This window comes from Paramisgurnus dabryanus, chromosome 16 (genome assembly GCF_030506205.2).
Source record: "Paramisgurnus dabryanus chromosome 16, PD_genome_1.1, whole genome shotgun sequence".
Taxonomy (NCBI): Eukaryota; Metazoa; Chordata; class Actinopteri; order Cypriniformes; family Cobitidae; genus Paramisgurnus; species Paramisgurnus dabryanus.
This window is the reverse complement of record NC_133352.1, coordinates 29,827,157-29,850,909: the sequence shown is the minus strand read 5'-3', so window position 1 is coordinate 29,850,909 and position 23,753 is coordinate 29,827,157. Positions and strand designations below refer to the sequence as shown.

The 23,753-nt window shown below is 35.1% G+C and overlaps 1 protein-coding gene across 2 annotated transcripts in view; it reads right to left on the bottom strand.

Moving 5' to 3' along the window:
* Positions 1-306: 306 nt before the first annotated feature.
* Positions 307-23,753, bottom strand: part of trpc7b (transient receptor potential cation channel, subfamily C, member 7b) — a 54,496-nt gene continuing 31,049 nt past the window's right edge. The window contains exons 5-12 of one of the 2 annotated variants that reach the window (XM_065274847.2): positions 19,957-20,173; positions 19,649-19,882; positions 14,465-14,729; positions 5,424-5,619; positions 4,962-5,183; positions 908-988; positions 716-791; positions 307-576 (exon numbers count right to left, since the gene is read on the bottom strand). In XM_065274847.2, coding sequence (XP_065130919.1) covers positions 434-576; positions 716-791; positions 908-988; positions 4,962-5,183; positions 5,424-5,619; positions 14,465-14,729; positions 19,649-19,882; positions 19,957-20,173 — 1,434 coding nt within the window. In that variant the 3' untranslated portion in view covers positions 307-433. The remainder of the gene's footprint in view (positions 577-715; positions 792-907; positions 989-4,961; positions 5,184-5,423; positions 5,620-14,464; positions 14,730-19,648; positions 19,883-19,956; positions 20,174-23,753) is intronic. The other variant, XM_065274848.2, reaches the window with a different exon arrangement.

Sequence of the window (23,753 nt, the reverse complement as noted above, 5' to 3'; positions counted from 1 at the left end):
TTCCTTGTTGATGTGAAAAATAAGCTTTCTTAACATATGGATTGTTGTAAAAGTTGTGCTAGTGAAATGAAAGGATGTTTAAGTAATTGCAAAAGTACTAGCAAAAAAGTGTGTAAGCTACAGTATGTCTCTCTCTCTCTCACACACACACACACACACGTGCGCGTGCACACACACACAATTTCTGCTAATAAATGTGAACTTGATACTTTAAACTGGTAAAATCTGTGGTACAAGCCCACATGTACTGTAATGTGTGAAATGATACTCAGTGTGTTTTGTGTTAATTAGAAAGCCTGCAGGAAGTGAAAAAGAAATCTGCTTTATGTACTTTCACACAGTTACAGTCAGTTCAAATATTTCCATATTAAATAACACAATATCACAGTGTTTTCATCACCTCTCTCATTCCTCATGCATTTCAGCACATTTTTTAAGGTTGTTTTTTTGCATTTCTGCCGAACTTGTCGCTGAGTTGTTGAATGAGGTCCGTCAGTTCTCCAGTGGCCTGAGATTTCTCTTCTAGAAGCTCGTAGCGGAGACTGGAGATGTCCTGTTTAATTTCCTTCAGCTCACCTACAACACACAAACATTCAGCGGTTTAATGGTGCATATGATCATAAAAACACACAAACTTTTACACACACAGGCACAAACAGGATGTAATGTGCTACCAATCTGAGATGGCAAAGCAGATGTTACAGCGGATTTTTACCTTCATTAACTTCATCATTCTCTCTGTCGACTTGAGCCTTCAGAACATAGCGCTTAATCAAACGCTTCATTATCTTCTGTGAGAGAGAGAGAAATAAAGGAGAGAAAGAGAGAGATTGTCACTTTAATAGTATTGTATGTAGTATTCTGCATGAGCAATTTGTTTATTTGGATTATTTGTTATGTTTGTCACCTGATAGCGTGTTGGGTTTTTAATGGGTTTCTTTATGGTGTTCTCCTCTCTCTTCCTGATATTTGCTCGATGATGATCATACTGAAAAACAACAACAGTTACAAGTCTTGGTCTTCTCAGAGTGCCTTTGCATAGCTTGCGACACACAACCATTAATGCTTTGGCTTGTTTTGAAACGTTCACCCACATATTCATGGATTTGATCATATCATCACACTTACAATCCTGCTGTTGTTTTTCTCCACAATCCGAATTCTCCTCCACGTTTGGCTTTTTAAATGGTGCTCTTAGATAAGACTCTGTTCTTCTGCATACACGACGCTGACAGAGCAACATATCAGATCAAGCACAGCCGTCTGCTTCACTTGATTGAGTCTGAGTGTCAATTTCGGTTTCAATGATCTTAATCAAAGTCTCTTTGTCTGTCTGCAGCGCATCACTGAATAAGATTTATACAAAAACTGCAGACGAGACAGAATTTAGACCCTAATAGATCTGTGTGAGATTGAGTTTCTATTTTAATATCTTCAGCTATAGAAAATGAGTTTTAAAGTAAGAACAGAAAAGTGAAGTAATAACACAAACAGCACATGACAAACAAGCCTGTCACAATGATGTGAGTGTCTTACCCAAACGTGTTTAACATTAATCTAACACAGTGGTTTCCAACCTGGGGTACGGGCGCCCCAGAGTATACAGAGGGGGGCCTTGATCCGATATGCTTTGAGCTCAAATAAAAATGCATAGAATTTTCCACTAATAATTTTCATTAAAAAAAAATCTGATATACTTTGAGCTCAAATAAAGATGCATAGATTTTTCCACTAATCATTTTTATAAAAAAAAAAAATCTGATATGCTTTGAGCTCAAATAAAGATGTATAAAATTTTCAACTAATAATTTTTATTAAAAAAATAAAAATAAATCTGATATGCTTTGAGCTTAAATAAAGATGCATAAACTTTTCCACTAATAATTTTCATTAAAAAAAAATCTGATATCATTTGAGCTCAAATAAAGATGCATAGAATTTTCCACTAATCATTTTCATAAAAAAAAATCTGAAATGCTTTGAGCTTAAATAAAGATGCATACACTTTTCCACTAATAATTTTCATTTAAAAAAACTGATATACATTGAGCTCAAAAAAAGATGCATAGAATTTTCCACTAATCATTTTTATTTAAAAAAATAAAAATAAATCCGATATGCTTAAGCTCAATTAAAGATGCATAAAGATTTCAACTAATAATTTTTATTTAAAAAAAAAAATCTGATATGCTTGAGCTTAAATAAAGATGCATAAACTTTTCCACTAATAATTTTCATTGAAAAAAAGTCTGATATACTTTGAGCTCAAATAAAGATGCATAGAATTTTCCCATTATCATTTTCATATAAAAAAAATCTGATATGCTTTGAGCTTAAATAAAGATGCCTAAACTTTTCCACTAATAATTTTCATTAAAAAAAAGTCTGATATACTTTGAGCTCAAATAAAGATGCAATGAATTTCCACTAATCATTTTTATTAAAAAAAATAAAAATAAATCTGATATGCTTTGAGCTCAAATAAAGATGCATAAATTTTCCACTAATAATTTTCATTAAAAAAAATCTGATATACTTTGAGCTCAAATAATGATGCATAGAATTTTCCACTAATCATTTTTATATAAAAAAAAAATCTGATATGCTTTGAGCTCAAATAAAGATGCATAAAATTTTCAACTAATAATTTTTATTAAAAAAATAAAAATAAATCTGATATGCTTTGAGCTTAAATAAAGATGCATAAACTTTTCCACTAATAATTTTCATAAAAAAAAAAATCTGATATAATTTGAGCTCAAATAAAGATGCATAAACTTTTCCACTAATAATTTTCATTAAAAAAAAATCTGATATAATTTGAGCTCAAATAAAGATGCATAGAATTTTCCACTAATAATTTTCATTTAAAAAAAACTGATATGCTTTGAGCTCAAATAAAGATGCATAGAATTTTCCACTAATCATTTTTATTTAAAAAAATAAAAATAAATCCGATATGCTTAAGCTCAAATAAAGATGCATAAAGATTTCAACTAATAATTTTCATTAAAAAAAGTCTGATATACTTTGAGCTCAAATAAAGATGCATAGAATTTCCACTAATCATTTTTATTAAAAAAAATAAAAATAAATCTGATATGCTTTGAGCTCAAATAAAGATGCATAAATTTTCCACTAATAATTTTCATTAAAAAAAAATCTGATATACTTTGAGCTCAAATAATGATGCATAGAATTTTCCACTAATCATTTTTATATATATAAAAAAAAATCTGATATGCTTTGAGCTCAAATAAAGATGCATAAAATTTTCAACTAATAATTTTTATTAAAAAAATAAAAATAAATCTGATATGCTTTGAGCTTAAATAAAGATGCATAAACTTTTCCACTAATAATTTTCATAAAAAAAAAAATCTGATATAATTTGAGCTCAAATAAAGATGCATAAACTTTTCCACTAATAATTTTCATTAAAAAAAAATCTGATATAATTTGAGCTCAAATAAAGATGCATAGAATTTTCCACTAATAATTTTTATTTAAAAAAACTGATATGCTTTGAGCTCAAATAAAGATGCATAGAATTTTCCACTAATCATTTTTATTTAAAAAATAAAAATAAATCCGATATGCTTAAGCTCAAATAAAGATGCATAAAGATTTCAACTAATAATTTTTATTAAAAAAAAAAATCTGATATGTTGAGCTTAAATAAAGATGCCTAAACTTTTCCACTAATAATTTTCATTAAAAAAAAGTCTGATATACTTTGAGCTCAAATAAAGATGCATAGAATTTCCACTAATCATTTTTATTAAAAAAATAAAAATAAATCTGATATGCTTTGAGCTCAAATAAAGATGCATAAAATTTTAAACTAATAATTTTTATTAAAAAAATAAAAATAAATCCAATATCCTTTGAGCTCAAATAAAGATGCATAAAATTTTCCACTAATAATAATAAAAAAAAAAATCCAATATGCTTTGAGCTCAAATAAAGATGCATAAAATTTTTCACTTAGAATTTTTATTTAAAAAAAATAAATCTAATAATTTTTATAAAAATGCATAAAATTTAAAAAATATTTTAATAAGTAAAATATCATATGATCACAATGCCAAAATATGGTATTTAAAATATTCAATTTTTTTCAATTTTGCTTGCTTATCTACGTAACAGCAAAACCAAACAGATAGACAGATATAGAGGATTGATGGGGCTCAGTTTGTCATATATGGTGACCCTGGACTACAAAACCTCATAAGTCATAAGTCACTCGGGTATATTTGTAGCAAGTCAACAATGCATTGTATGGGTCAAATAATATGCCAAAAATCATTAGGATATAAATTAAAGATCATGTCCCATGAAGATATTTTGTAAATTTCCTACAGTAAATATCTCAAAAATATATTTATCATTAGTAATATCTGTTGCTAAAGACTTCATTTAGACAACTTTAAATGTGATTTGTTCAATATTTTGTTATTTTAGTTTGCACCCTCAGATAACATTTTTTTTGTTGTATCTTTTGTTGAGTTGTATCTCACCAAATATTTTCCTATACCCTAACAAACCATACATCAACCCCCGGAAGCCCTATGGCTTATTTACTTTCAGATGAAATCTCAATTTCAAAAAATTGATCCTTATAACTGGTTTTGTGGTCTAGGGTCATAAAGGTACTTAAAGGGGCACAAAGGAAAAAAGGTTGTGAACCACTGATCTAACGGGCGCCCTGATTTCACAAAGTAAGATGTGATCTGAACCAACCTTTTTTGTTGGTTCAGGATCAACGTTTTATTTAAAAGATACCCCAACTTACAATTGTTACCCTTCAAATCTAACATACACCCTAATCCTAATCCTGCAATCTGATTGGTTAATGAAAATGTTGATCCAGGACCAACAATGGTGTTGATCCAGGATCACATCCTACTTGGTGAAATCACGTTCACCCTGATCTAACAGATGCAGCTGAATTCTCTCACCTTCAGCCGTGAGTTGAGCATTCCCATTTCCAGCTCGCTACCATGTCGATGGCCTTTTCCCTTACATAGTCGCAGGAGGCCGGACTTAACCCTGATAATCAGGTAGTAGAAGGATTTTGGACTGGGCACCAGGTTAAATGGAGCAGGAAGGGTCCGTCCCTCATCGAAATACGACAACCAGAGTTTAGCACGAGCAAACTTCCATTCAACATCAGCGTCTTCCTACAGAGAGAGCGAGAGAGAGAGAGAGAGAGTGAGATAAAGTGAGAGAGACCTACTGTACTATCTGATCATGTATCAGGAAGTCTTAAAAATAAAGGTGCTTCACGAGGACATAGAAGAACCATATTAGCTGCATGGTTGCATAAGTAAGGGATAATCTAGCAGTTATTGCAGAAATAAGCCCTGACATTTGTATCACACTTAAGAGTCTATCGACAACAGTCTCTGGATCAGTCTTACCTCTATCTCCTGGTAGGAGCTGTTTATCATTGCGATCAACATGTTGAGCAGAACCACCACCATTGTGACATTATAAACCCCGTACAGGACGTAACCGATGTTTTCGATGAACTTGTGATCATACTTCAAAACCACAGAAATCACCTCTGACAGACCAAATATAGACCAGAACAGAGTCTTGAAACTCTCTTCAACCCTGTGAACACAAAAAACACAGACAGACGGGTAAGAGACAAGGCCAGAGAAAATGCTATGGCTCACATGGCTGATTTTTAGCTCAGAAGAAACATTTGAGATAAGCATGTAAACACATCTGTGATGTAGCTTAATTTCATATATGTTGTGTTCAGAAATTCATCGGACCACTATTCATACTGTGAGCTGTTTTTTAGCACAATAATACTATAGTCCACAATTACCATAAAATTGTTTAATGTCAGTTTCTGTCTAGTTTAAAGGCACACATTAAAGGAAGGTCTAACGCCCCCTTGAGTGCTACGATTTCTTACAACCACAACAATAAAGCGGCATAAAAACTCAAGCACGAAGGATACAGTTCATGCATCCTTCAAAAGTGGCAGAATGAAGGGCATGAAACAGATGCTGGCTTTGAAGTATCCTTTGGACTGAGATGTCCTACAATGATGCGTGTTGACATGGCAGCCGATATATGCAGCCTTCATAGGAAGCATCCTCACGTTTAACTCTTTCCCCACCATTGACGAGATATCTCGTCAATCAAGAGAAAATGCTTCCCTGCCAATGACGAGATTTTCTGTCTTTCCGCAATACCGCTATTATCCACCAGGTGGCACCCTTCTGCAACTTTTTAAACCCGGAAGTATTGCCCTATGGCAAGCGGCTGCATGTCCGTGTCTGTTTTAAAGATCGCTCTGAATGGGATCTCTATGAAAAGTCCGTCACAAAAATGGAATTATCTCTGCTTCTTGCTCAAAATGTGGTGTTTTTGCAGAAACCTACCCATATTCAAAAGCTGATTACAAAAGAACCACTGAAGGTAGGATGAAACAGTTTTTTTTTAAACAGAGGGTCTGTTCTTTTATTTGGTATATTGTATGTTTATATATTTAAAGAAGAAAATTTTCTGGAAGGCATTTAACTTTGGTGAAAATCATAAAAAACGCTGGCGCTGGCTGGCTACTTTGAAAGAGTTAAGAAACACCGAATGAATCATTCAGTGAATCAAATCAAGTGACTCTGAAGAACAGTGGAGCTGTTAAATAATGCATTTGTGAACTTTAAAACAATGATTCAATGTCTCTCTATGTGCCTTAAATATCTGTAGGTTTATATGCGACACAGTGAATCTCATGAAAATGGTCACATGTTTTACAGCTAAAAAAAACCTTTAAAGGAACACGGCAACTCTTTGGGGCTTTAGCTTATTCACCGTATCCCCCAGAGTTAGCTAAGTCCATACATACCCTTTTTATCTCTGTGCATCCCGTAACTCTGTCTGACTCGCCCACCGCTAGCCTAGCTTAGCACAAAGACTGGAAGTAAATGGCTCCAGCTAGCATACTGCTCCCAATAAGTGACAAAATAACATATGCCTATTTATATGTTGTGATTTGTATAGTAGTCACAGCGTGTATGAATAACAAGGTCATATGAGACACAGCCGGGTGATTCTCCTGAAATCCAGACTTAGAAGGTGTCCAGCTTCAGATTTTTTTAAAAAGCCCTTGAAGCCATTTTTGCACAAATAAGATTAAGGTCTGAACTTACTATAACCATTATTTTTAAAGGATTTAAAAAATATTTCCTTATTTACATTTTTTGGATTATCATTATCAAAAATCATCATTACTGCAACATGATATTACATTAAATATATGCATTTACAAGCTCATGTTTCGGTAATGAGAACTAAAAAGTTGTCTAGGTACCATGACAAACAAAATTTCAACTTTTATCTGAAGAGAAAAAATAAGATCTGCTTACCTGTTAGTTAAATGTTAGTTCCTCCAGGGCTTAAACAATGATTGAAAATTGTTGCGGAGGATGAGAAAATTGGTCTTGGACACATTTATATTCCTTATTATTGTCTCTACATTTAACAATGATCACCAAATACCACATGTTTCTTTACTGTAAATGTTTATAGTATAACATGCACTGAAGCTTTTAATTTTTTGATTTTTTTAATTATAAATATTTCCATGTCAAAGAACCCAAATCCAGTCATGGACACGTTGCGGTAATGAAAATTTCCCCTTAAATGTGGAAAAAACAACAAAATTGGTTTGTATGATGTCATTTGAAATCATATGCAAAATAGTACATGAAGAGATGTTTATAACTGTATGCTTCTTATTTTGATACTCTTACTTTGCATTTACTTTTTTATCAAAATGTTTCATGACACTTCATAAGTCTAATTTCGGGAGAATCATCCAGCCATCTTTTTACCGTGGAACGGGTTCTTTTTAAATGAAAATAACCCCCAATGAACCCCCAAAATTGTCTATGGAATGAATATGTCCCTAACAGCTAAGATTAACACACATTTTACCTCTCTCTTATAACTAATAATAATATATTTACATATGAAATTTTTTTCTCTGTCTTTGAGCGAATTTAATTAAACAAATGAAAACATCAGGATATATTACTCGTAATGAGTTTCGTATAGGTATTACATTTCTCCTCTCTCTCTCTCTGATCTGGTTTAGACTCTATCACTACTTTATGTTATTATGCAGACTGCAGGTATATATTGCCTTAAGCAAGGTATATTTTGCCTTATTGCTTTCATCTTCTCATGTAAAGCTGCTTTGCAACAATTAACACTTGTGAAAAGCGCTATATAAATAATATTGAATTTAATTGAATATTATTCACATGCAAATCACATTAAACAGAGAACATTAAAAAAAAATAACCCAACTAGAAAGTGATTCTATAGCTGCTTTTTGAAAACCCTCACCTTTCACTTCTCATATATCTACGTCTTTCCGTTAATCCATCCATTTGTGCGTCTATACTGTATATCCATCCATCCATCCATATATCCACCCTCGGGTTTAAGTTTCAATTCAGTGTTTGTCTTGTTACAGCTCTTATCTCTTCTTAGGTTTAATTGTTAGTCAACTCTTATTATTCCCCTCCCTATCTTTATTTCGGACCCAGTAAGCTGGATAATGTTTGCTTGAAAAGCCTCCGCCTGCGATTGTGTGTTTGTGTGCATCTTTAAACATTTGCAAGTAAAATGGTTGACTGTCAGCAGGCCCTGAGGGGGACGTTTTTAAGAGTTTACTGAATGTTTTTTATATGTTCCCTGGTGACACTCTTACAAACCTGAAAAGATTTCGCGAGACGGACTGCGAGCTCAGACGATCACATCACACAGATCGTGACTGTGCTTCCTGATCGATGCGTCTCAGCTTTATCCAGCAAGAGAGATCCGCTCTTCTCTTTTGGTTTGGGGACACGTTCACTCATTCTGTCCATTTCTGTCTTTTTGTTTCCTTTTTGTTACTTATCTATAAAATCTAAAGTGAGACCCTGAAGTGCTTTTTAGAGACACGCTCTATCATCTCTCTCTCTCTCTCTCTCTCTCTCTCTCTCTCGCTAAGAAAAACTATAATAATTTGGTTCAATCATTTTAAGCCTAATATAAGGATCATTTATCACTCAAAAAATAGCTGGGGTTGTTTTTAACCCATGCTGTGTAAATATTGGACAGAACTCACCGCTGGGTTAAAATTGACACAATGCTGGGTGGTTTTAACCCCACTGTTGGGTTATTATAACCCATGGTTGCGTGACAACAACCCCACATTTGGTAATTTTTAACCCAGTCTAATGTTTACCCAGCATGGGTTAAAAACAACCCAGCCATTTTTAGACTGTGGTTAACATGGCTTTTATTTTTTTTTATAAAATCAAAAGTATTTGAGTATTGATCAGATACTGTATAGACATTTAACATTTACAGTCCGTGAAAAGGAACTATATGGGAGATTCTCACGAAAACTTGGTTTTAAAAATGTCAAGCATGAAAATGTAAAAATTGCTTAAATTTACTTTTTTTCCCACCAGACATTGAAAAACAAAGTCTGGAGTAAATGGGAACATTAATTTAAACACTTTTACTTATCATTTAACACTTTTTGTAACATAATTAAAAAAATTAATCCTAAAAAATCTCATTACCGCAACAGTCAGAAAACATCAACACTGACATATTTTCAAAATTACATGACAAACCTGAAAGAACATAATTGGCGATTCTGCACATGCATTTAAAATCAAAGTATTATGCTTCTATTATTTAAATTAACATTTAATAAGCATCTGTTGCGGTAATGATAATCAAAATGTCGTGTAAGCATTCTGACAAGACAATATTTCAAATTAACTGTAAAAAAATGATCTTACCTGGTAGCCATCTTGAAGTAACTGGTCCATGTGCTTGGTCACTCAAAATCAAACTTTATTAAAATTCTGTATGTGTGCTTAAACTGTTCTCAAAAAGTGTTGCGGAGGATGAGAACATCAGGCATGGACACATCATTTTCCTAATTTTTCATCTAAAGTAGTCTAGAAAAACATCCATTTATTTTTTTTCTAAGTATTTTTGTGTTAATTTGATTAAATTACAACATAACGCATGTTCAAACACAGCCGGACACATTGCGGTAATGAGAATTTCAGCAGAAAATGAGATAAAATTGACAAATTATAAATTCTTATGTTGAAATCACACATTGTGCAAGGTAGAACACAGTATTGTGTTAATTCTGATGCTTTTTAATATTACTATATTACACATTTTATAGCTAAAATCATTAGTGCCATGGTGTGTCAATGGTTTCGTGAGAATCACCCATTTGATCAATGATTCAGTCCTATCTTACATTTAGGACTGAATATGCATGGTCAGGCTTCATGTTATAATTCAATTTTTTAACCTGGAAATGTGACCTAGACAACTATGTTTTCACAAGTCACTCACCTACAGTCTTTACTCGTGATGTCTATTGAGCAAACATTCACCATCCCTTGACAGGTGTCATTGTGTGTATGTTTGTGTGTGTGATCAATTTGTGCTGTGCAGGTGTCTTTCAACTGATCTCTCACCAGTCCACTTACACACAGAGACACACACTCACAGTCTGTCCCAAGAGAGATCATTATCACTTCCACCTGCAACACACACACACACACATATACACACACGCGCGCGCACACACGCACACACACAGCGCTGAGGCAAACTTGTGCTTCAACCTTTAAAGCTTGTTAGGAAACCCATGAATGTTGAACCTCACAGCAAACTGTCTGCTCTTCATTTCCCAAGATTCACAGCTGCTATGGCAGCAGCAAACCCACTCAGAGTAGTTGTCATCGATCCACTCCTAATCCAAAATTTATTCACTAAACCTTCTAATAGTGAAAACATTCACCTGCCTTAAATATTTCTTATAATAGCCATAAAATATATTTTACACAGTTCTTTTAAAATTATATATTTTGTTCCTGTTCCATTTATGCTTAATAAAAACTCCTGTTCCAATATTTTATTTGCTTGACAAAGTTTTTACATGCATTTGGTGCTGATCTGTAAATATGGACCCAGATTTCACCTTATAAATCTCTTATTGATACTATTATGTAATAAAACACATCTCATGCGGCAAAAAAATACATTTCATTAGCTAAAAATATGTTTGAAATATATGCAAAATACATTTTGTAGAAAGTAAAGCTTAATTAAATATATTTTTAATATTTGACAATATATTTAGTTTTATCCTTCATATATTAACATATATTTCAAAATGTATTTTAGGGGCAACAAATACATTTCTAATTTTACAACCCATACAGCAAAACATATTTTCCTGGCCAAAATATGTTTACAAAATTTAGTAAAAACTGTATAAGTATCAGTGGCGGTCAGTGACTTGTTTTTCTGGGGCAAACGATGCAAAGCTCATAACAAAACATGTATTTAGCCCATCGTGTGTTGTTCGTCATTTCAAAATATGTGTTCAGCGCGTAATGAATATGTGCATCATGTGTCATGTCAAAATAAGTGCCTGCTGCACTGAATGGTTTATGATAAAAGTGACGCTTGCGTTTGCCAGATCCTCAATTAATTTCATGTTCAATCAGAGTTTACTGTTAAGGGACTGTCTTGCGAGTATTTGTGAATGTTAGGGTCTCTTTTATCACAAACGGTTTCGACATGTGTGCAGCAGGCACTTATTTTAACAAGAAAATTGATGCACATGGTTAACATGACGCAACGAGCACATATTATGAATTTGCGCCCCTCTTAAGAGAAGTCACCAGCTGCCACTGATATGTAAAAATATTAAATTATAAGTATATTAATGCAGTTAAAATTATATTAAATTTTGATCGTTTTTCTTTCAATACAATGTGAATATAAATGCTTTAAAATATATTTATTTACATTTCAAAATATACAAAAAATGGCCAAAAATATATTGGAGAAAAATATTTCCGTAAATATATTATTTGGCCATTTTTGTATATCTTGAAATTTATTTTAAAAATAAATATATTTTAAAGCATTTATATTTATACATATTTATATATTTTAAATTATGTTTGAAAATATATTTTTGCAATATGGGATCATCCACAGATCCACTACAACTGTATCCAAAAGCCACAGGATTAGAAAGGCTCAAATGCCATATATTTCTGCCTTTAACCATAACTTCAATAATATAAATATATATATGGTGCAGTCATAGCCGAAACCTAAGTACATAACCCTAAGTACACCAGTTTGAGTCTCATGACTGGCAGGATGCGACTGAGGTTCCCCTGAGCAAGGATTTTTCCCCAATTGCTCCCTGGGCATTACAATGAAACACATGATACACTTTGAATCACTTTATAAATTTAAACGTTTTCATGTACCATTTGTTGTCCTGTTCACCACATCTGAGGTGCATTAAACAGACTGTAGGTCCAAAGCTCTTGTATCTTCAGTCTCCATGTAAATCAAGGATTACAACATCTTACATTCACCAGACCAGAACTAACACTGCCCTCTAGTGACATCAGTAAAAAATTCCACTTCATTCACACAGGTGAGGCGTTCCAAACGGGATAATTCCACATCCAATGAGATTTTCAGAGTGACAGCAATGTTGGCCACCGTATTAAAGGGTTAATCCCAACCGAGCTGCTCAAAATTGGCCACTTCAAAGGGCCCTTCGAAATGAAAGATTACAAAGGGTGCAACTGATGGACACTTTGCTCCACAGATTCTTTGTGCAGCGATTGACACAGAAAGACCACACAGAAGTGAACTCCAACACCCTTTATGCCTTTAAAGCTCTCCGTCTGGAGGGTAAACCCCTCGAAGGGATAAGGACATTGGGATGAGTCCTTCAGAATATAAAGCAGGGACAAACACACACACACATAGACCCAGTTGTATTGTTTTTCCATGTTCGTGGTGTTCACTGATGCTGAACAATTCACTCATGTCTCTGTATTTGACGTTTGTCTTCAAAATCTGTAATCAAACTGTAATAACTTTCTCTGTAATAACCCCTATCGTCCATTGCCTGATGTCATTGCGCCCTCCTCTTCACGTCCCAACCAAATCCTGAAGGACAAAATCAAGCCCGCCCTCATTTTCTCGCACTGAGTGTTGTACACAATCCAAAAAATACGACATAAAGTGACATTTCACAAAATAAAATGAATCGATTACAAAAAACATGAATCAATCAATCATTGATTTCCTTACTTTTGTGAACCATGTTGTGAACCAATGCCTAAATGTAATGTTTTGGACCGGTTTAAAAAAGCAAGTCTCACCCTCCCATGTGTACCAAAGTTCAGATCAAACAAAGTTAACCTTCACTGTTTTAGATTAAATCACGCTGTCAGATGCCTCCTAGACAGTTTGTTGATTAAAATCTGCTCTGTGGCTCTCGCCGTCCCGAAAACAGTCTCTATCTCTGCGGGACTCTTCTGTGACGCGCACCGAACGATTAAAATCGACGCCTCCCCTCTCGCACCCCTCTGACAGGCCGACATACATCGATGGGACGCTGTCACTCCCCCCCGCCTCGACTCTCCATTTAGAAGCATCACGGAGGAGCGTAACCATGGCGACGCTAACAGGGTTTCTGTGGGCTGTTACGGGCCGATGGCTGGCGAGCGCCGACGATGCATCACTTTAATCAGCATGCTAATTTCCCACCTACAGCCAACAAAACCACCAGCGCAGACACAACACATCGTACAAAATGTGCAGAGAAAATTAGATCTACTTGAATATCTCGATTGACAGAAATGAGAATGGAGAAAAGCACAGCAGAAATCAAATCCAAAATCAAAATGTGCTTAGTTTTGTCACCACAATCAAAGATTTCCCTCATACAATTCCTCCAAGACTAAATTACCAGTCGTTTTATTGCTCTGTAGACTCGTACCGGATGTCAACCATTGACTTATTTGTGTCTATTTTTAGGAAAAACATCCGAGTGTGATTTAAAAGCTCGGTTTTAAGATCTTTATAATGAGGAGCGGTACAGAGCACTTTATGAGACGTTTGAATCTTTTAAATGAAAGACAGTGAAAGCAGCAGGCATGGAGAAGAGCACCCGTGAGGACCACCGGTACAACTCATTCTGTTTGCTTTACAACGAAGACAGACCGCAGGGATCCACTTCAAATTGAGCCGTCTAGAACTTAAAATAAAAAACATTCACAAAGCGATCTGAAAAAGATTACAGCCGAGCTATTCTCTCATATGACTCACAGAATAGAAATCAGAGCTTAATGCTCAAACACACTCGTGCTAATGCAAGATGACAGCGAGCGAGCGAATGAGAGAGAGAGAGAAATTGGAGATTTTAGGTGACAATTGAATAATTCACCAATTCTTTTATCTGTCAAAAGTCTGTGTCTTGCATGACAAAATTGAAATGCCCGACCAATCCGTATTTAAAAACAGACGAACGACAGCGACCACCATAACAGAAAACATTTGAGTACCGTATGTGTGCGTGACTCACGTGGTGAAGGCCGGATTGTATTTGGCACCCAGGTAATATGAGTACAGGTTGAACATGCCAAGCATGAAAGCCACGAAGACCATGATGAAGATGACCATAAACTTGAAGATGTCCTTCACCGTGCGACCCAGAGAGATCTGCAGCGGGCCGAAGCTCTCGTTGGCCGGGAGGATGTAGGCGATACGAGAAAAGCTCAGGACCACGGCGATGGCGTACAGACCTTCTGAGATGATCTGAGGATCTGATGGTCTCCATCGGTTCCTTGCTGAAAGTGAGACAGAGACTTTTAAAACTAAATACTAGGTCATTAATACTTTAATCAGTTAAATTACTCTCACAGTAACCGTTTTTGTGCAATGATCAAATATTGAAGCATCCTAAGTCTTTACTTTACCGAGCGCTCGAGGGTCAGTGACAAAAATTGGCAAGATGAGAAATTCTAAAATCTTTAAAAAGACTTGTTTTAAAAGCATGCATCAAGTTTTTCAATGCACATAGTGTATTTATATTCATTTTATGCAATAGAAAATTATATTTGCACTGTTTTTATGAAAGTTAAGACTGAATGGACCTGAAAATGTCTAATGGTGTAACCGCCAATTGCGTCAAAGAATGAGAAATATTAAAGCTCCAGTGTGTACTTTTTTTAGTTAATTCTTAGCAAAAACCCATGTTTTCTTCCAAAAGTATGTGCTCATTCATGTGTAATTACTTCCACCCCACTAATCAAAGTATTCTCGTAAGTGTAGAATCTGCTATTTAAAATACATACCGCCGTAGCGCTCTCTGGCTGAACCCATGTTGTGCCTCCATCTTTGAAATACATTCGCCGACGAGGGACATTCCTGAAATTCAAGCTCCGCCTTTCGCGCTTTCAGAGCACACTCAAGCTGGCCGCGAGCTGAAGCCTACGGAGGTTGCATGTGTAGGCGGTATACGTCATCAAGACAGTCTTATTTCAGAATATTAACAATTATAAAGCTGACATTTATTCTTAGTTAATTGTAAATTGATGTAATATGCTTATGACTTGCGAATGTAATGCTCAGTTGATTTAAATAAACCAGGCTTGATGACGTATGCAGCCCGGATATGCGACCTGCGTTAGACTGAATCCTTCAGCCGCACGCCGTGATAAACCTGCGATCTAATGCTTTGAAAGCCTGTTGAAGAACTATTCTCGAGGACATTAAAACAAGTCGCCAAGGAAGCGAAACAGGGATTTTAAACGAAAACGCGACAGGAAAAACATCAAGACCAAAGTCAATATTGGAGTTAGTTTTCCAAGATGGGGCTCATTGGACTCAAGTTACTTTCTATCTTCTCCACAGGTAATTCAGCATATTCGTTTACATCTATACAGTTTATGTTGTAAACTTGAAGTTTTATAGTTCCTTGGCTAACTATAGCATGGGTATGCGTAACACTTGTTAGTGTAAACGTTCATGTGGTTTAATGTCTTGGAACAGCCACACGCCGTCTCTCCGCCCATTTATGTAATCTGAGGTACTGAGATAAATGTTTTTCATCTTTTCTGAACTCTAACACAAACACACGGTGTACAGCGCTATTTTTAGCCTTTCATTGATAAAAGCGTCTGATCTGCGCGTCTTTCGTTTCATTTTACAAGCGTGTGAAAGTTGAGCGATCTTATTACCAATATCAGAGAAAGCTCTTACATATACACGGACATGTAACGTTTACTTAAACATAAGCATTGGACTCTGACATATTAGTTCGCGTCCATTTAAACCCGTCATTACTCTAGCTCATGAGTAAATGACAGGAGAGGAACTGGTCCACAGACCATCTCCTCAGTAATCTGAAGAGAAGCGGTCGAAAATGGACAAAAAGAGACCGATTTAAACACCAAGTGTAAACGTAATGTCTCTCTCTCGTCCACTTGTGATCTGATCGATGAAAACACATCTTAATACCAAGTTTAACAGCCCATGTGATATTTTTCCTCGCGTGGATGAAAAAGGAGTGTCTAAGCTACGTTTATGATTGCTTTTTGTAACTTATGTGATTTTAAGCGGACATATCATGACAATCAGACTTTTTACATGTTTAACATAAATCTGTGTGCTTTGACGGATCACAGGCAAAGGACAATGCAAATTGTTCATTTTTTTTCATTGCTTTTGCTTTAGCTACTGGAAGCAATGTTAACCTTGGCATGACAGGGCCACCGTACTAGTTAAAACGCGTTCCGAATGGGGGGGGCTAGAAACTAATAATCAGTTGGTTGTCATATAGAGCTTTACCGCTAGATGGGAGTAGATCCTACACAGTGGGGCTTTAAATATTTCATCCACCTTGATAGCATGTAAGCCTAATCATCAAATAATAATAATAATAATTTTTTTCTAAATGTAAATTTTAATGCGTTTTTGAAATATTTGTCCTGGCATATGCTGAAAACAGCTCTGTTTTCTAAATAATCCATTGATGTAAAAATGTATGTAGAAAAACTTGCTAGATGATTATTTTTTATTCCACATTTTTTATGAATATATTTATATTTTCATAAAAAATAGTAGTTACACCAATTGACACAGACTGGTTATAACCACATTGACATTTTTGCAATTATCCCCCAAATATTCTTTGAAAATTTAATAAATCCAGAAATTTTAGACTTGGTCCTCAAAAAAGCGAATGTACGCAAGTAATCTGCCAATTTATTAGGAAATTTTAACCCTTTTACATTTAATTGAACCATACGGACACAAAATAATTAACGCCACATCATTGACCCAAATACAGATAATACTACAAAATAAACAAAAACTATTTTTACAAAGTATATTACAAAGTAACACTTACGAATGTAATAGAATTGAAATTAACATACGTTATAACAACGTATATTGGTTGTGAAATAATATAATTATTTTATAAAAATCCTTTAAGCCAATGGGGGCTCCGGCATAAAGAGTGCAGTTATGCAAATTTGAAAACCACGCCCACCGGGGGGAAAACAATCCAACCGTCTCCATTAACTTTGTATTGCGAGAGGCCGCCTCCTTGTCATTTCTGGCTTATAACAAAAACAGAATAATGCCCAAAACCTGCTGTGTGTCAGGATGTACAGCTAACAAGCCAAAAAACCCAGAAAAAGTTTTTATAAGCTGTCGAGCCGTAAAACCCAGCCTTTAAGGAGAAAAAGTGGATCGCCAACTACGTTTCCCCCTAGTGGACGCAGTTCTACTAATAGGAGTACTTTGAAAAGTTGCCTGTTTTCTACTTTTGTGTCTTTAAACGCTCATTTTTTGGAGTCGACAAACTTATTAACAGATAAAACTTAAAAACAGAATAATGCCTAAAAGCTGCTGAGTGACAGGATGTACAGCTAACAAGCCAAAAAACCCAGAAGTTTTTATAAACTGTTGAGCCGTAAAACCCAGCCTTTAAGGAAAAAAGTTCAAATGTATTAAAAGTTATTAATAGTAGTACTATGAAAAGTTGCCTGTTTCCACTTTTGTGTCTTTAAAAGCTTGTTTTTTTTGGTCTCGACAGTTTATAAAAACTTATTTCTGGGTTTTTTGGCTTGTTAGCTGTACATCCTGACACACAGCAGCTTTTGGGCATTATTCTGTTTTTTGTTATAAGCCAGAAATTACAAGGAGGCAGCCTCTCCCTATACAAAGTCAATGGAGATGGATGGATTGTTCCCCCCATGGGCGTGGTTTTCAGGTTATGACGCGCTGCGCTCTGTCTCTATTCCCGCAAGCTCCGTCTACGATGATACTATCACAGTGTCATTTATAATTACCAATGTCCTTTTCTGTGGCTATTGTAGTATTTTCTGGCATTCAATTTGTACCCATCTCAAACAACATGGTAATACCATAGTGCATTTTGTGATGGGATGTGACACTAGACCTTCATTCACCCTTGCTTTGATGTGTTCATGTATATATGCATCACCATCTCTGCTTAATTTGATCAAAGTTTAGGGTTTGATTTTAAGGAATTGTAAAATAACGTTTGTTAGGGGGTTTGAAAGTTTGACCTTCAAAGGAATGAAAGCAGAAGAATTCTGATGGCTTTCTTTAAAGATTCACATTGAAGCACAACAAAGATCAAACCCACAGTAACACACACACACACACACACACACACACACACACACACACACACACACCTACCTTTATTCTTTTGACTCGCCATGCCTAATGAGTGCGTATGAGTGTGTGTGTTTGTGTGTGTGTGTTCACAGGTTGTGATATCAGTTTCACACCAGCAGATAGCAGCATTGATAACACAGCAGCAGATTTCTGCTCACTGTTCTGCTTTGCACACTAACTAGTATACTGAGTAAAGCATACTAGCATGATTGAAATACACATAACTAGTAGACAATTGTAATTGAGTGAAATGTGCACATCAGGATTGTGTATTGAATGTCTGTATAGCAGAATGTAGATATTTACAACTGTACCAAATTGGTTTTATTGTTATTAGATTAAAGGGATAGTTCAACCAAAAAAGAAAACTTTGTCATTATTTACTAAACTTCATATCATTTGATCCCCAATGTCTTTCTTCGTTCTTCAACCCAACCTTTATTTTTAAGTATTGTTTTGAGTTACTATAGGAATGGATGGTGACTATCTCTGCAAGTTTCAAAGGGACCCAAAAGTGTTAAACAAATACTGTAACTCCACTCAACTCGTGTCGTATACTTTAAGTGTCCTGAAGATAAACAAAAGGGTTTGGTGAAAACAAACCAAAATATAATCCAATATCTCATGAAAGTCTTGACCTGTGCCACTCTTTCAGTGCACATTATTGCTGTCTGTACTGTTGCTTACTGGAACAACAAAGAAATACATTTCAAGATCAAACAACATGAGGGTGAGTAAACAATGACAAAGTTTTTATTTTTGAGTGAAGTATCCCTTTAACTGTCACACACTGCATACTTTTTTTGAAGTATACACTGTGGATTATGCAGTAGATGCAGCTGATGGGCTTAGTTAAAACTAATCTGATTATTTTTTATGAATGAGCTGAAACACTCCACCACTTGTGTTAGTCAGCATCCGTTGTGTCATCTTAAAACAATGATTCATAAGGTATAATGTCAGAAAATATGTTTATCATGGTAAACAGTTTACACTGGCAAGAAACAGGCGTGATGCTCTGCAGCTGTTTGAACTGCATGCACTTACACACCATATGTGAAGTAGGCGATGTCATCAGGAAGTGACGCATTGCTGATGTCGTGGTTGGGAACATGCAGGTCAACGTAGAGCTGAGCTTTGGACGCTTTGAGGAACGCCATGAAGCGAGCTGTGAATGATGCCACAAAGATGGACAGCATTCCAAAGTCCAGAACGTTCCACAGGTGCATGACGTACTCGCGTGGACCGTCCGTCCAGATCTCCTTACATTCAGACCAGATCATTCCTGTAAAACATACACAGATGGTTACACACGTCTGACCATTCGAACTCTTAACCTTTCAAACTTTTAGTCCTTACCTAGAACCCATTTCATGATAAGCAGCTCTGTCCAGGAGAACCGGGTGGTCTTGACCCGAAACACCTGACGTGGGTGATCTGTTATGGTCTCGTTCGGGAGGTTCTTCACCCCCTCAAAGCGGTCCGATGCGTTCAGAATCAGCAGAGTCAAGAAGATGGTGAAAGAGACGGCATGAGCTACAAACTTCATGAAGGGACTCCGCAATATCTGCCCCAGCTGAGAAAGAGAGAGAGAGGGGGGTTCAATATATTTAGTTTGATTTACTGTAAAATAAGAAACACTTAAAATTATAGACTTATTTTTTTAGGTAATTTTGCTCATCAAGAAAATGCATTTTAATTTAAGAATGTTTAATTATTTGTACTGAAAGCGAGACAAAAATACTAAGTAAGAAAGTCATTTTTTGCAGTGCTTTTCCTAAAAATTTGATGTCAAAAGACCAAACATTTTTAGGGGTAAATAGGTCAAGGATGTGAAAGTGAAAGATAGTGATAAAAAATATAAATAAAACTTCGAGGACAGTGAAATGAGTTTAATATATTTTAAATTTTAAATAAATGTTATTTTTAAAATATTCTTCCAGATATAATCAATTTATATTTAATACTGAATGTAATTTTGCATTCTGCACTACATAGACTGAAATCTGTAAATAATGAGAGTTTAATGTCATTATTGTTCATTACGCCAGCTGTTACTCATAAAGTATAAATATAAAAGGACGATAACATCAGATCATATGTCTTCTGCCGAGTCTTCTCAAGTGAGTCATGTGACAGAGGAACATTTGTTATTCATTTAATATATTTATTTCTATTTGCAGCCCTTTCTTACTCACGATCACACAGACAAATGTGAATTTACAGCACTGATAGCATCCACATTAAACACAGAAAACAAACCTTTATTAAGTTATTGCATAATGATGTTTTATTTTTCTTATAGATGTAGCCATCATCACTGTATCTTATATAAAAATATAGAAAACAGTAACTGTAGTTAACTTTTTTTATATCAAAACACGCCGCTTCTAATGTTTATGGAACTTATTTTTAATTTCTGAAAGACCTTTGGGATGGATTTACACTGCCTAATTCCGATTTGTTGCTTGTATCCGATTTTTTAAGGAACCGCTTACATCATCTTTTAACTCATTCCCCGCCAGTCATTTTTTGAAAAGTTGGGCACCAGCATTTTTTGTGATTTTCACAAAAGTTTCACAAAATGTTCTAAAAAATAATAAATACAAATATATCAAATGAAAGAACAGATCCTCTGCTTAGAAAAAAGTTTCATATATTTTTTTCTCTGCTTATAAACTCTTTGGTATTTTTCTATAAAAACTTTTCAGCAAAAAGCTTAAATAATAACATTTTGTGAAGGAATTTTGTTAGAGATCAGATTCAGAAAGGTTATCAAAACATACACAGAGTTTAAAATGAGTAAATAACGTTTTTGATTCAGTTTTTTATAAATTGGGTAAGTCTAGCCATCTAGTGGATAATCACGGTATTGCAGATTAACATAAAATTCAACAAGAACACTTTTTTATGCAAATATTTTCTCTTAATTGACGAGATAACACGTCAATGGAAATAAAAATATGAAATAAAATGTTGCGATATGGAATGGACACAAAATGATTAAACAAGATTTTAATCAAACTTCAACATTACTCCACTAAGTGGAGCCACTGTCCTCCTTTTCGCTGCTAAGAAGAGTTATGTGATGTACATCTGAGTTGATGTCATGTACCAGCGTCGCATTTTCAATGACGCACAACACGTTTTTATATGGGAATATCCGATCAGTACCCTTACATTCACGGACGCGAATGCATGTATCCGATTCATATCTGATTTATTTCTACATATGAATGCGGCCTAAAACCGATCTGAGAATATCGGAATCTATGCGCTTTTTTCCTGCTTACATGTTCGTGGGTCATATATACGATCTGTGCCATAAACTGGAATTGAGTCACTTCAAACATGCAATGTAAATGCAGCCTTAAATACCTCGTCAGAAATTCATTTGTAATCAGTTTAAGTTCTTTGTCTCACCAGATGATGTGAAAGTTTTGATTGGCACTTGACTTCAAGTGTCTCTCTCTCCCACATAATAACTTCATCATCAGTGTAGCATTCACCTCTCTGTAGCACATTCAGCACCTCTCTCTCTCTCTCTCTCTCTCTCTTGCTCTCTCTCTCCCTCTCAAGTACTTTAAAGTAAAAAAATGGACATAATGACTATATTTGCAGCTATCACTGCAGCGCCCGGGGACCAGTGTGGGACAGGTACCTTGCTCAAGGGCACCTCAGTTGCAACCTGCCGGCCGTCTTGGGTTACAAGCCAGACTCTCTAACTTCAACTTAATTACTACTATCTTACGCTATCTAAAGCTATTTCGTGCATTCTGACTTATTAACAAAGTTAAAGAGTTAAAATTTCGTTAAAATGGGGTAGTCCCAAACGGGTCATGACTTGCAGGCAGTAAGTAAAACTGCATCAAATGTCTGTGGTCTTTTGGCAATCGGCACCTAAGTGCATATAATGTAAATGACAAAAACATAAGTAAATCCAGAGATAATGTTTTGTGCATGTTGCTTGCTTGCTTATTTTTAGGCATAGTTTACCCAAAAATGAAGATTCTGTAAAATCTACAAAGAAAGATATTTTGAAGAATGCATGTAACCAAACACCATTCACTTCCATGGTATTATTTTTCCATCTAGGGAAATTGGTGGTACCCAGATCTGCTTGGTTACAAACATTCTTCAAAATATGTTCTGCTGAACACAAAGGAATAAACAAATGTATTCAGGTTTTTAACAACTTGAGGGTGTCCATGACAGAACTTATCTTTTTGGGTGAACTGTCCCTTTAAGAAGCTTCATACATCATCAAGTGTTCTCAGTCATTTAATTCATTAAAGGTGACATAGAATGATTGAACTGAGTATTTATCCTTGTTCTGTGATGTGACATGTAGACACATTTTTTTTGTTTGGGTCTGTAATGCCTTAGAAGCTTCCTAAAAACCTCTCTCAGATAACTCTATTAGGGTGGGGGATTTTAAACAAGTGGTTTGGACCTATTTGGCCCCCCCTACTGGCTTAACTTGCAATCTCATTACTGATTGGCTGACTTTCCTGACACTCAAAAAATGTAGCCAATTATTTTAAAGTGGAGGGGCAGTGAGATGCCCGTGATGTCATAAGCATCAGTTTTTCAGATTGGGCCGTTTTCTGGCTGACATTTCTAAAAGAGGAATTTCTAAGAGACTGAGATGTTTAGCATGTCTAGCACTTTTTGTATGTTTGTGAATGTGGGTAGACTACCATTATTCAACAAAGACAAGGTAAAAATGTTTTTTCATTCTCTGTCCCCTTTAATAATCTACTATGGTTCATTGTTCTGTCATAGTTTCTTCAAAATTAAATTTTTTTTGAGTGTTTTTAATAAAAATATTTTCACTATGATGTGTACCCTTTGATTGCCCCGCCCCCAGTTAAACGAGTACTCGTTCTTTAGACCCGTAAATTAATCGAAATGAAAAATGAGACAAATGCACATCCCTAATCCATAAGATGTAACCAAAATGTTTTTGTGTTTATTGTGTGTGTCTGAATGTGTATTTTTGTGTTTGTGAAAAAATACACTTTTAATTCCTACAAACACATTAGGGCTGTCAAAACATGACATCACTAAGTTTATTATACAGTATGTGGACATATTCTAATATTTATGGTGCAAAATCTCTTGTATAAAAGACCTACGAAGGTCTAAAGGGACTA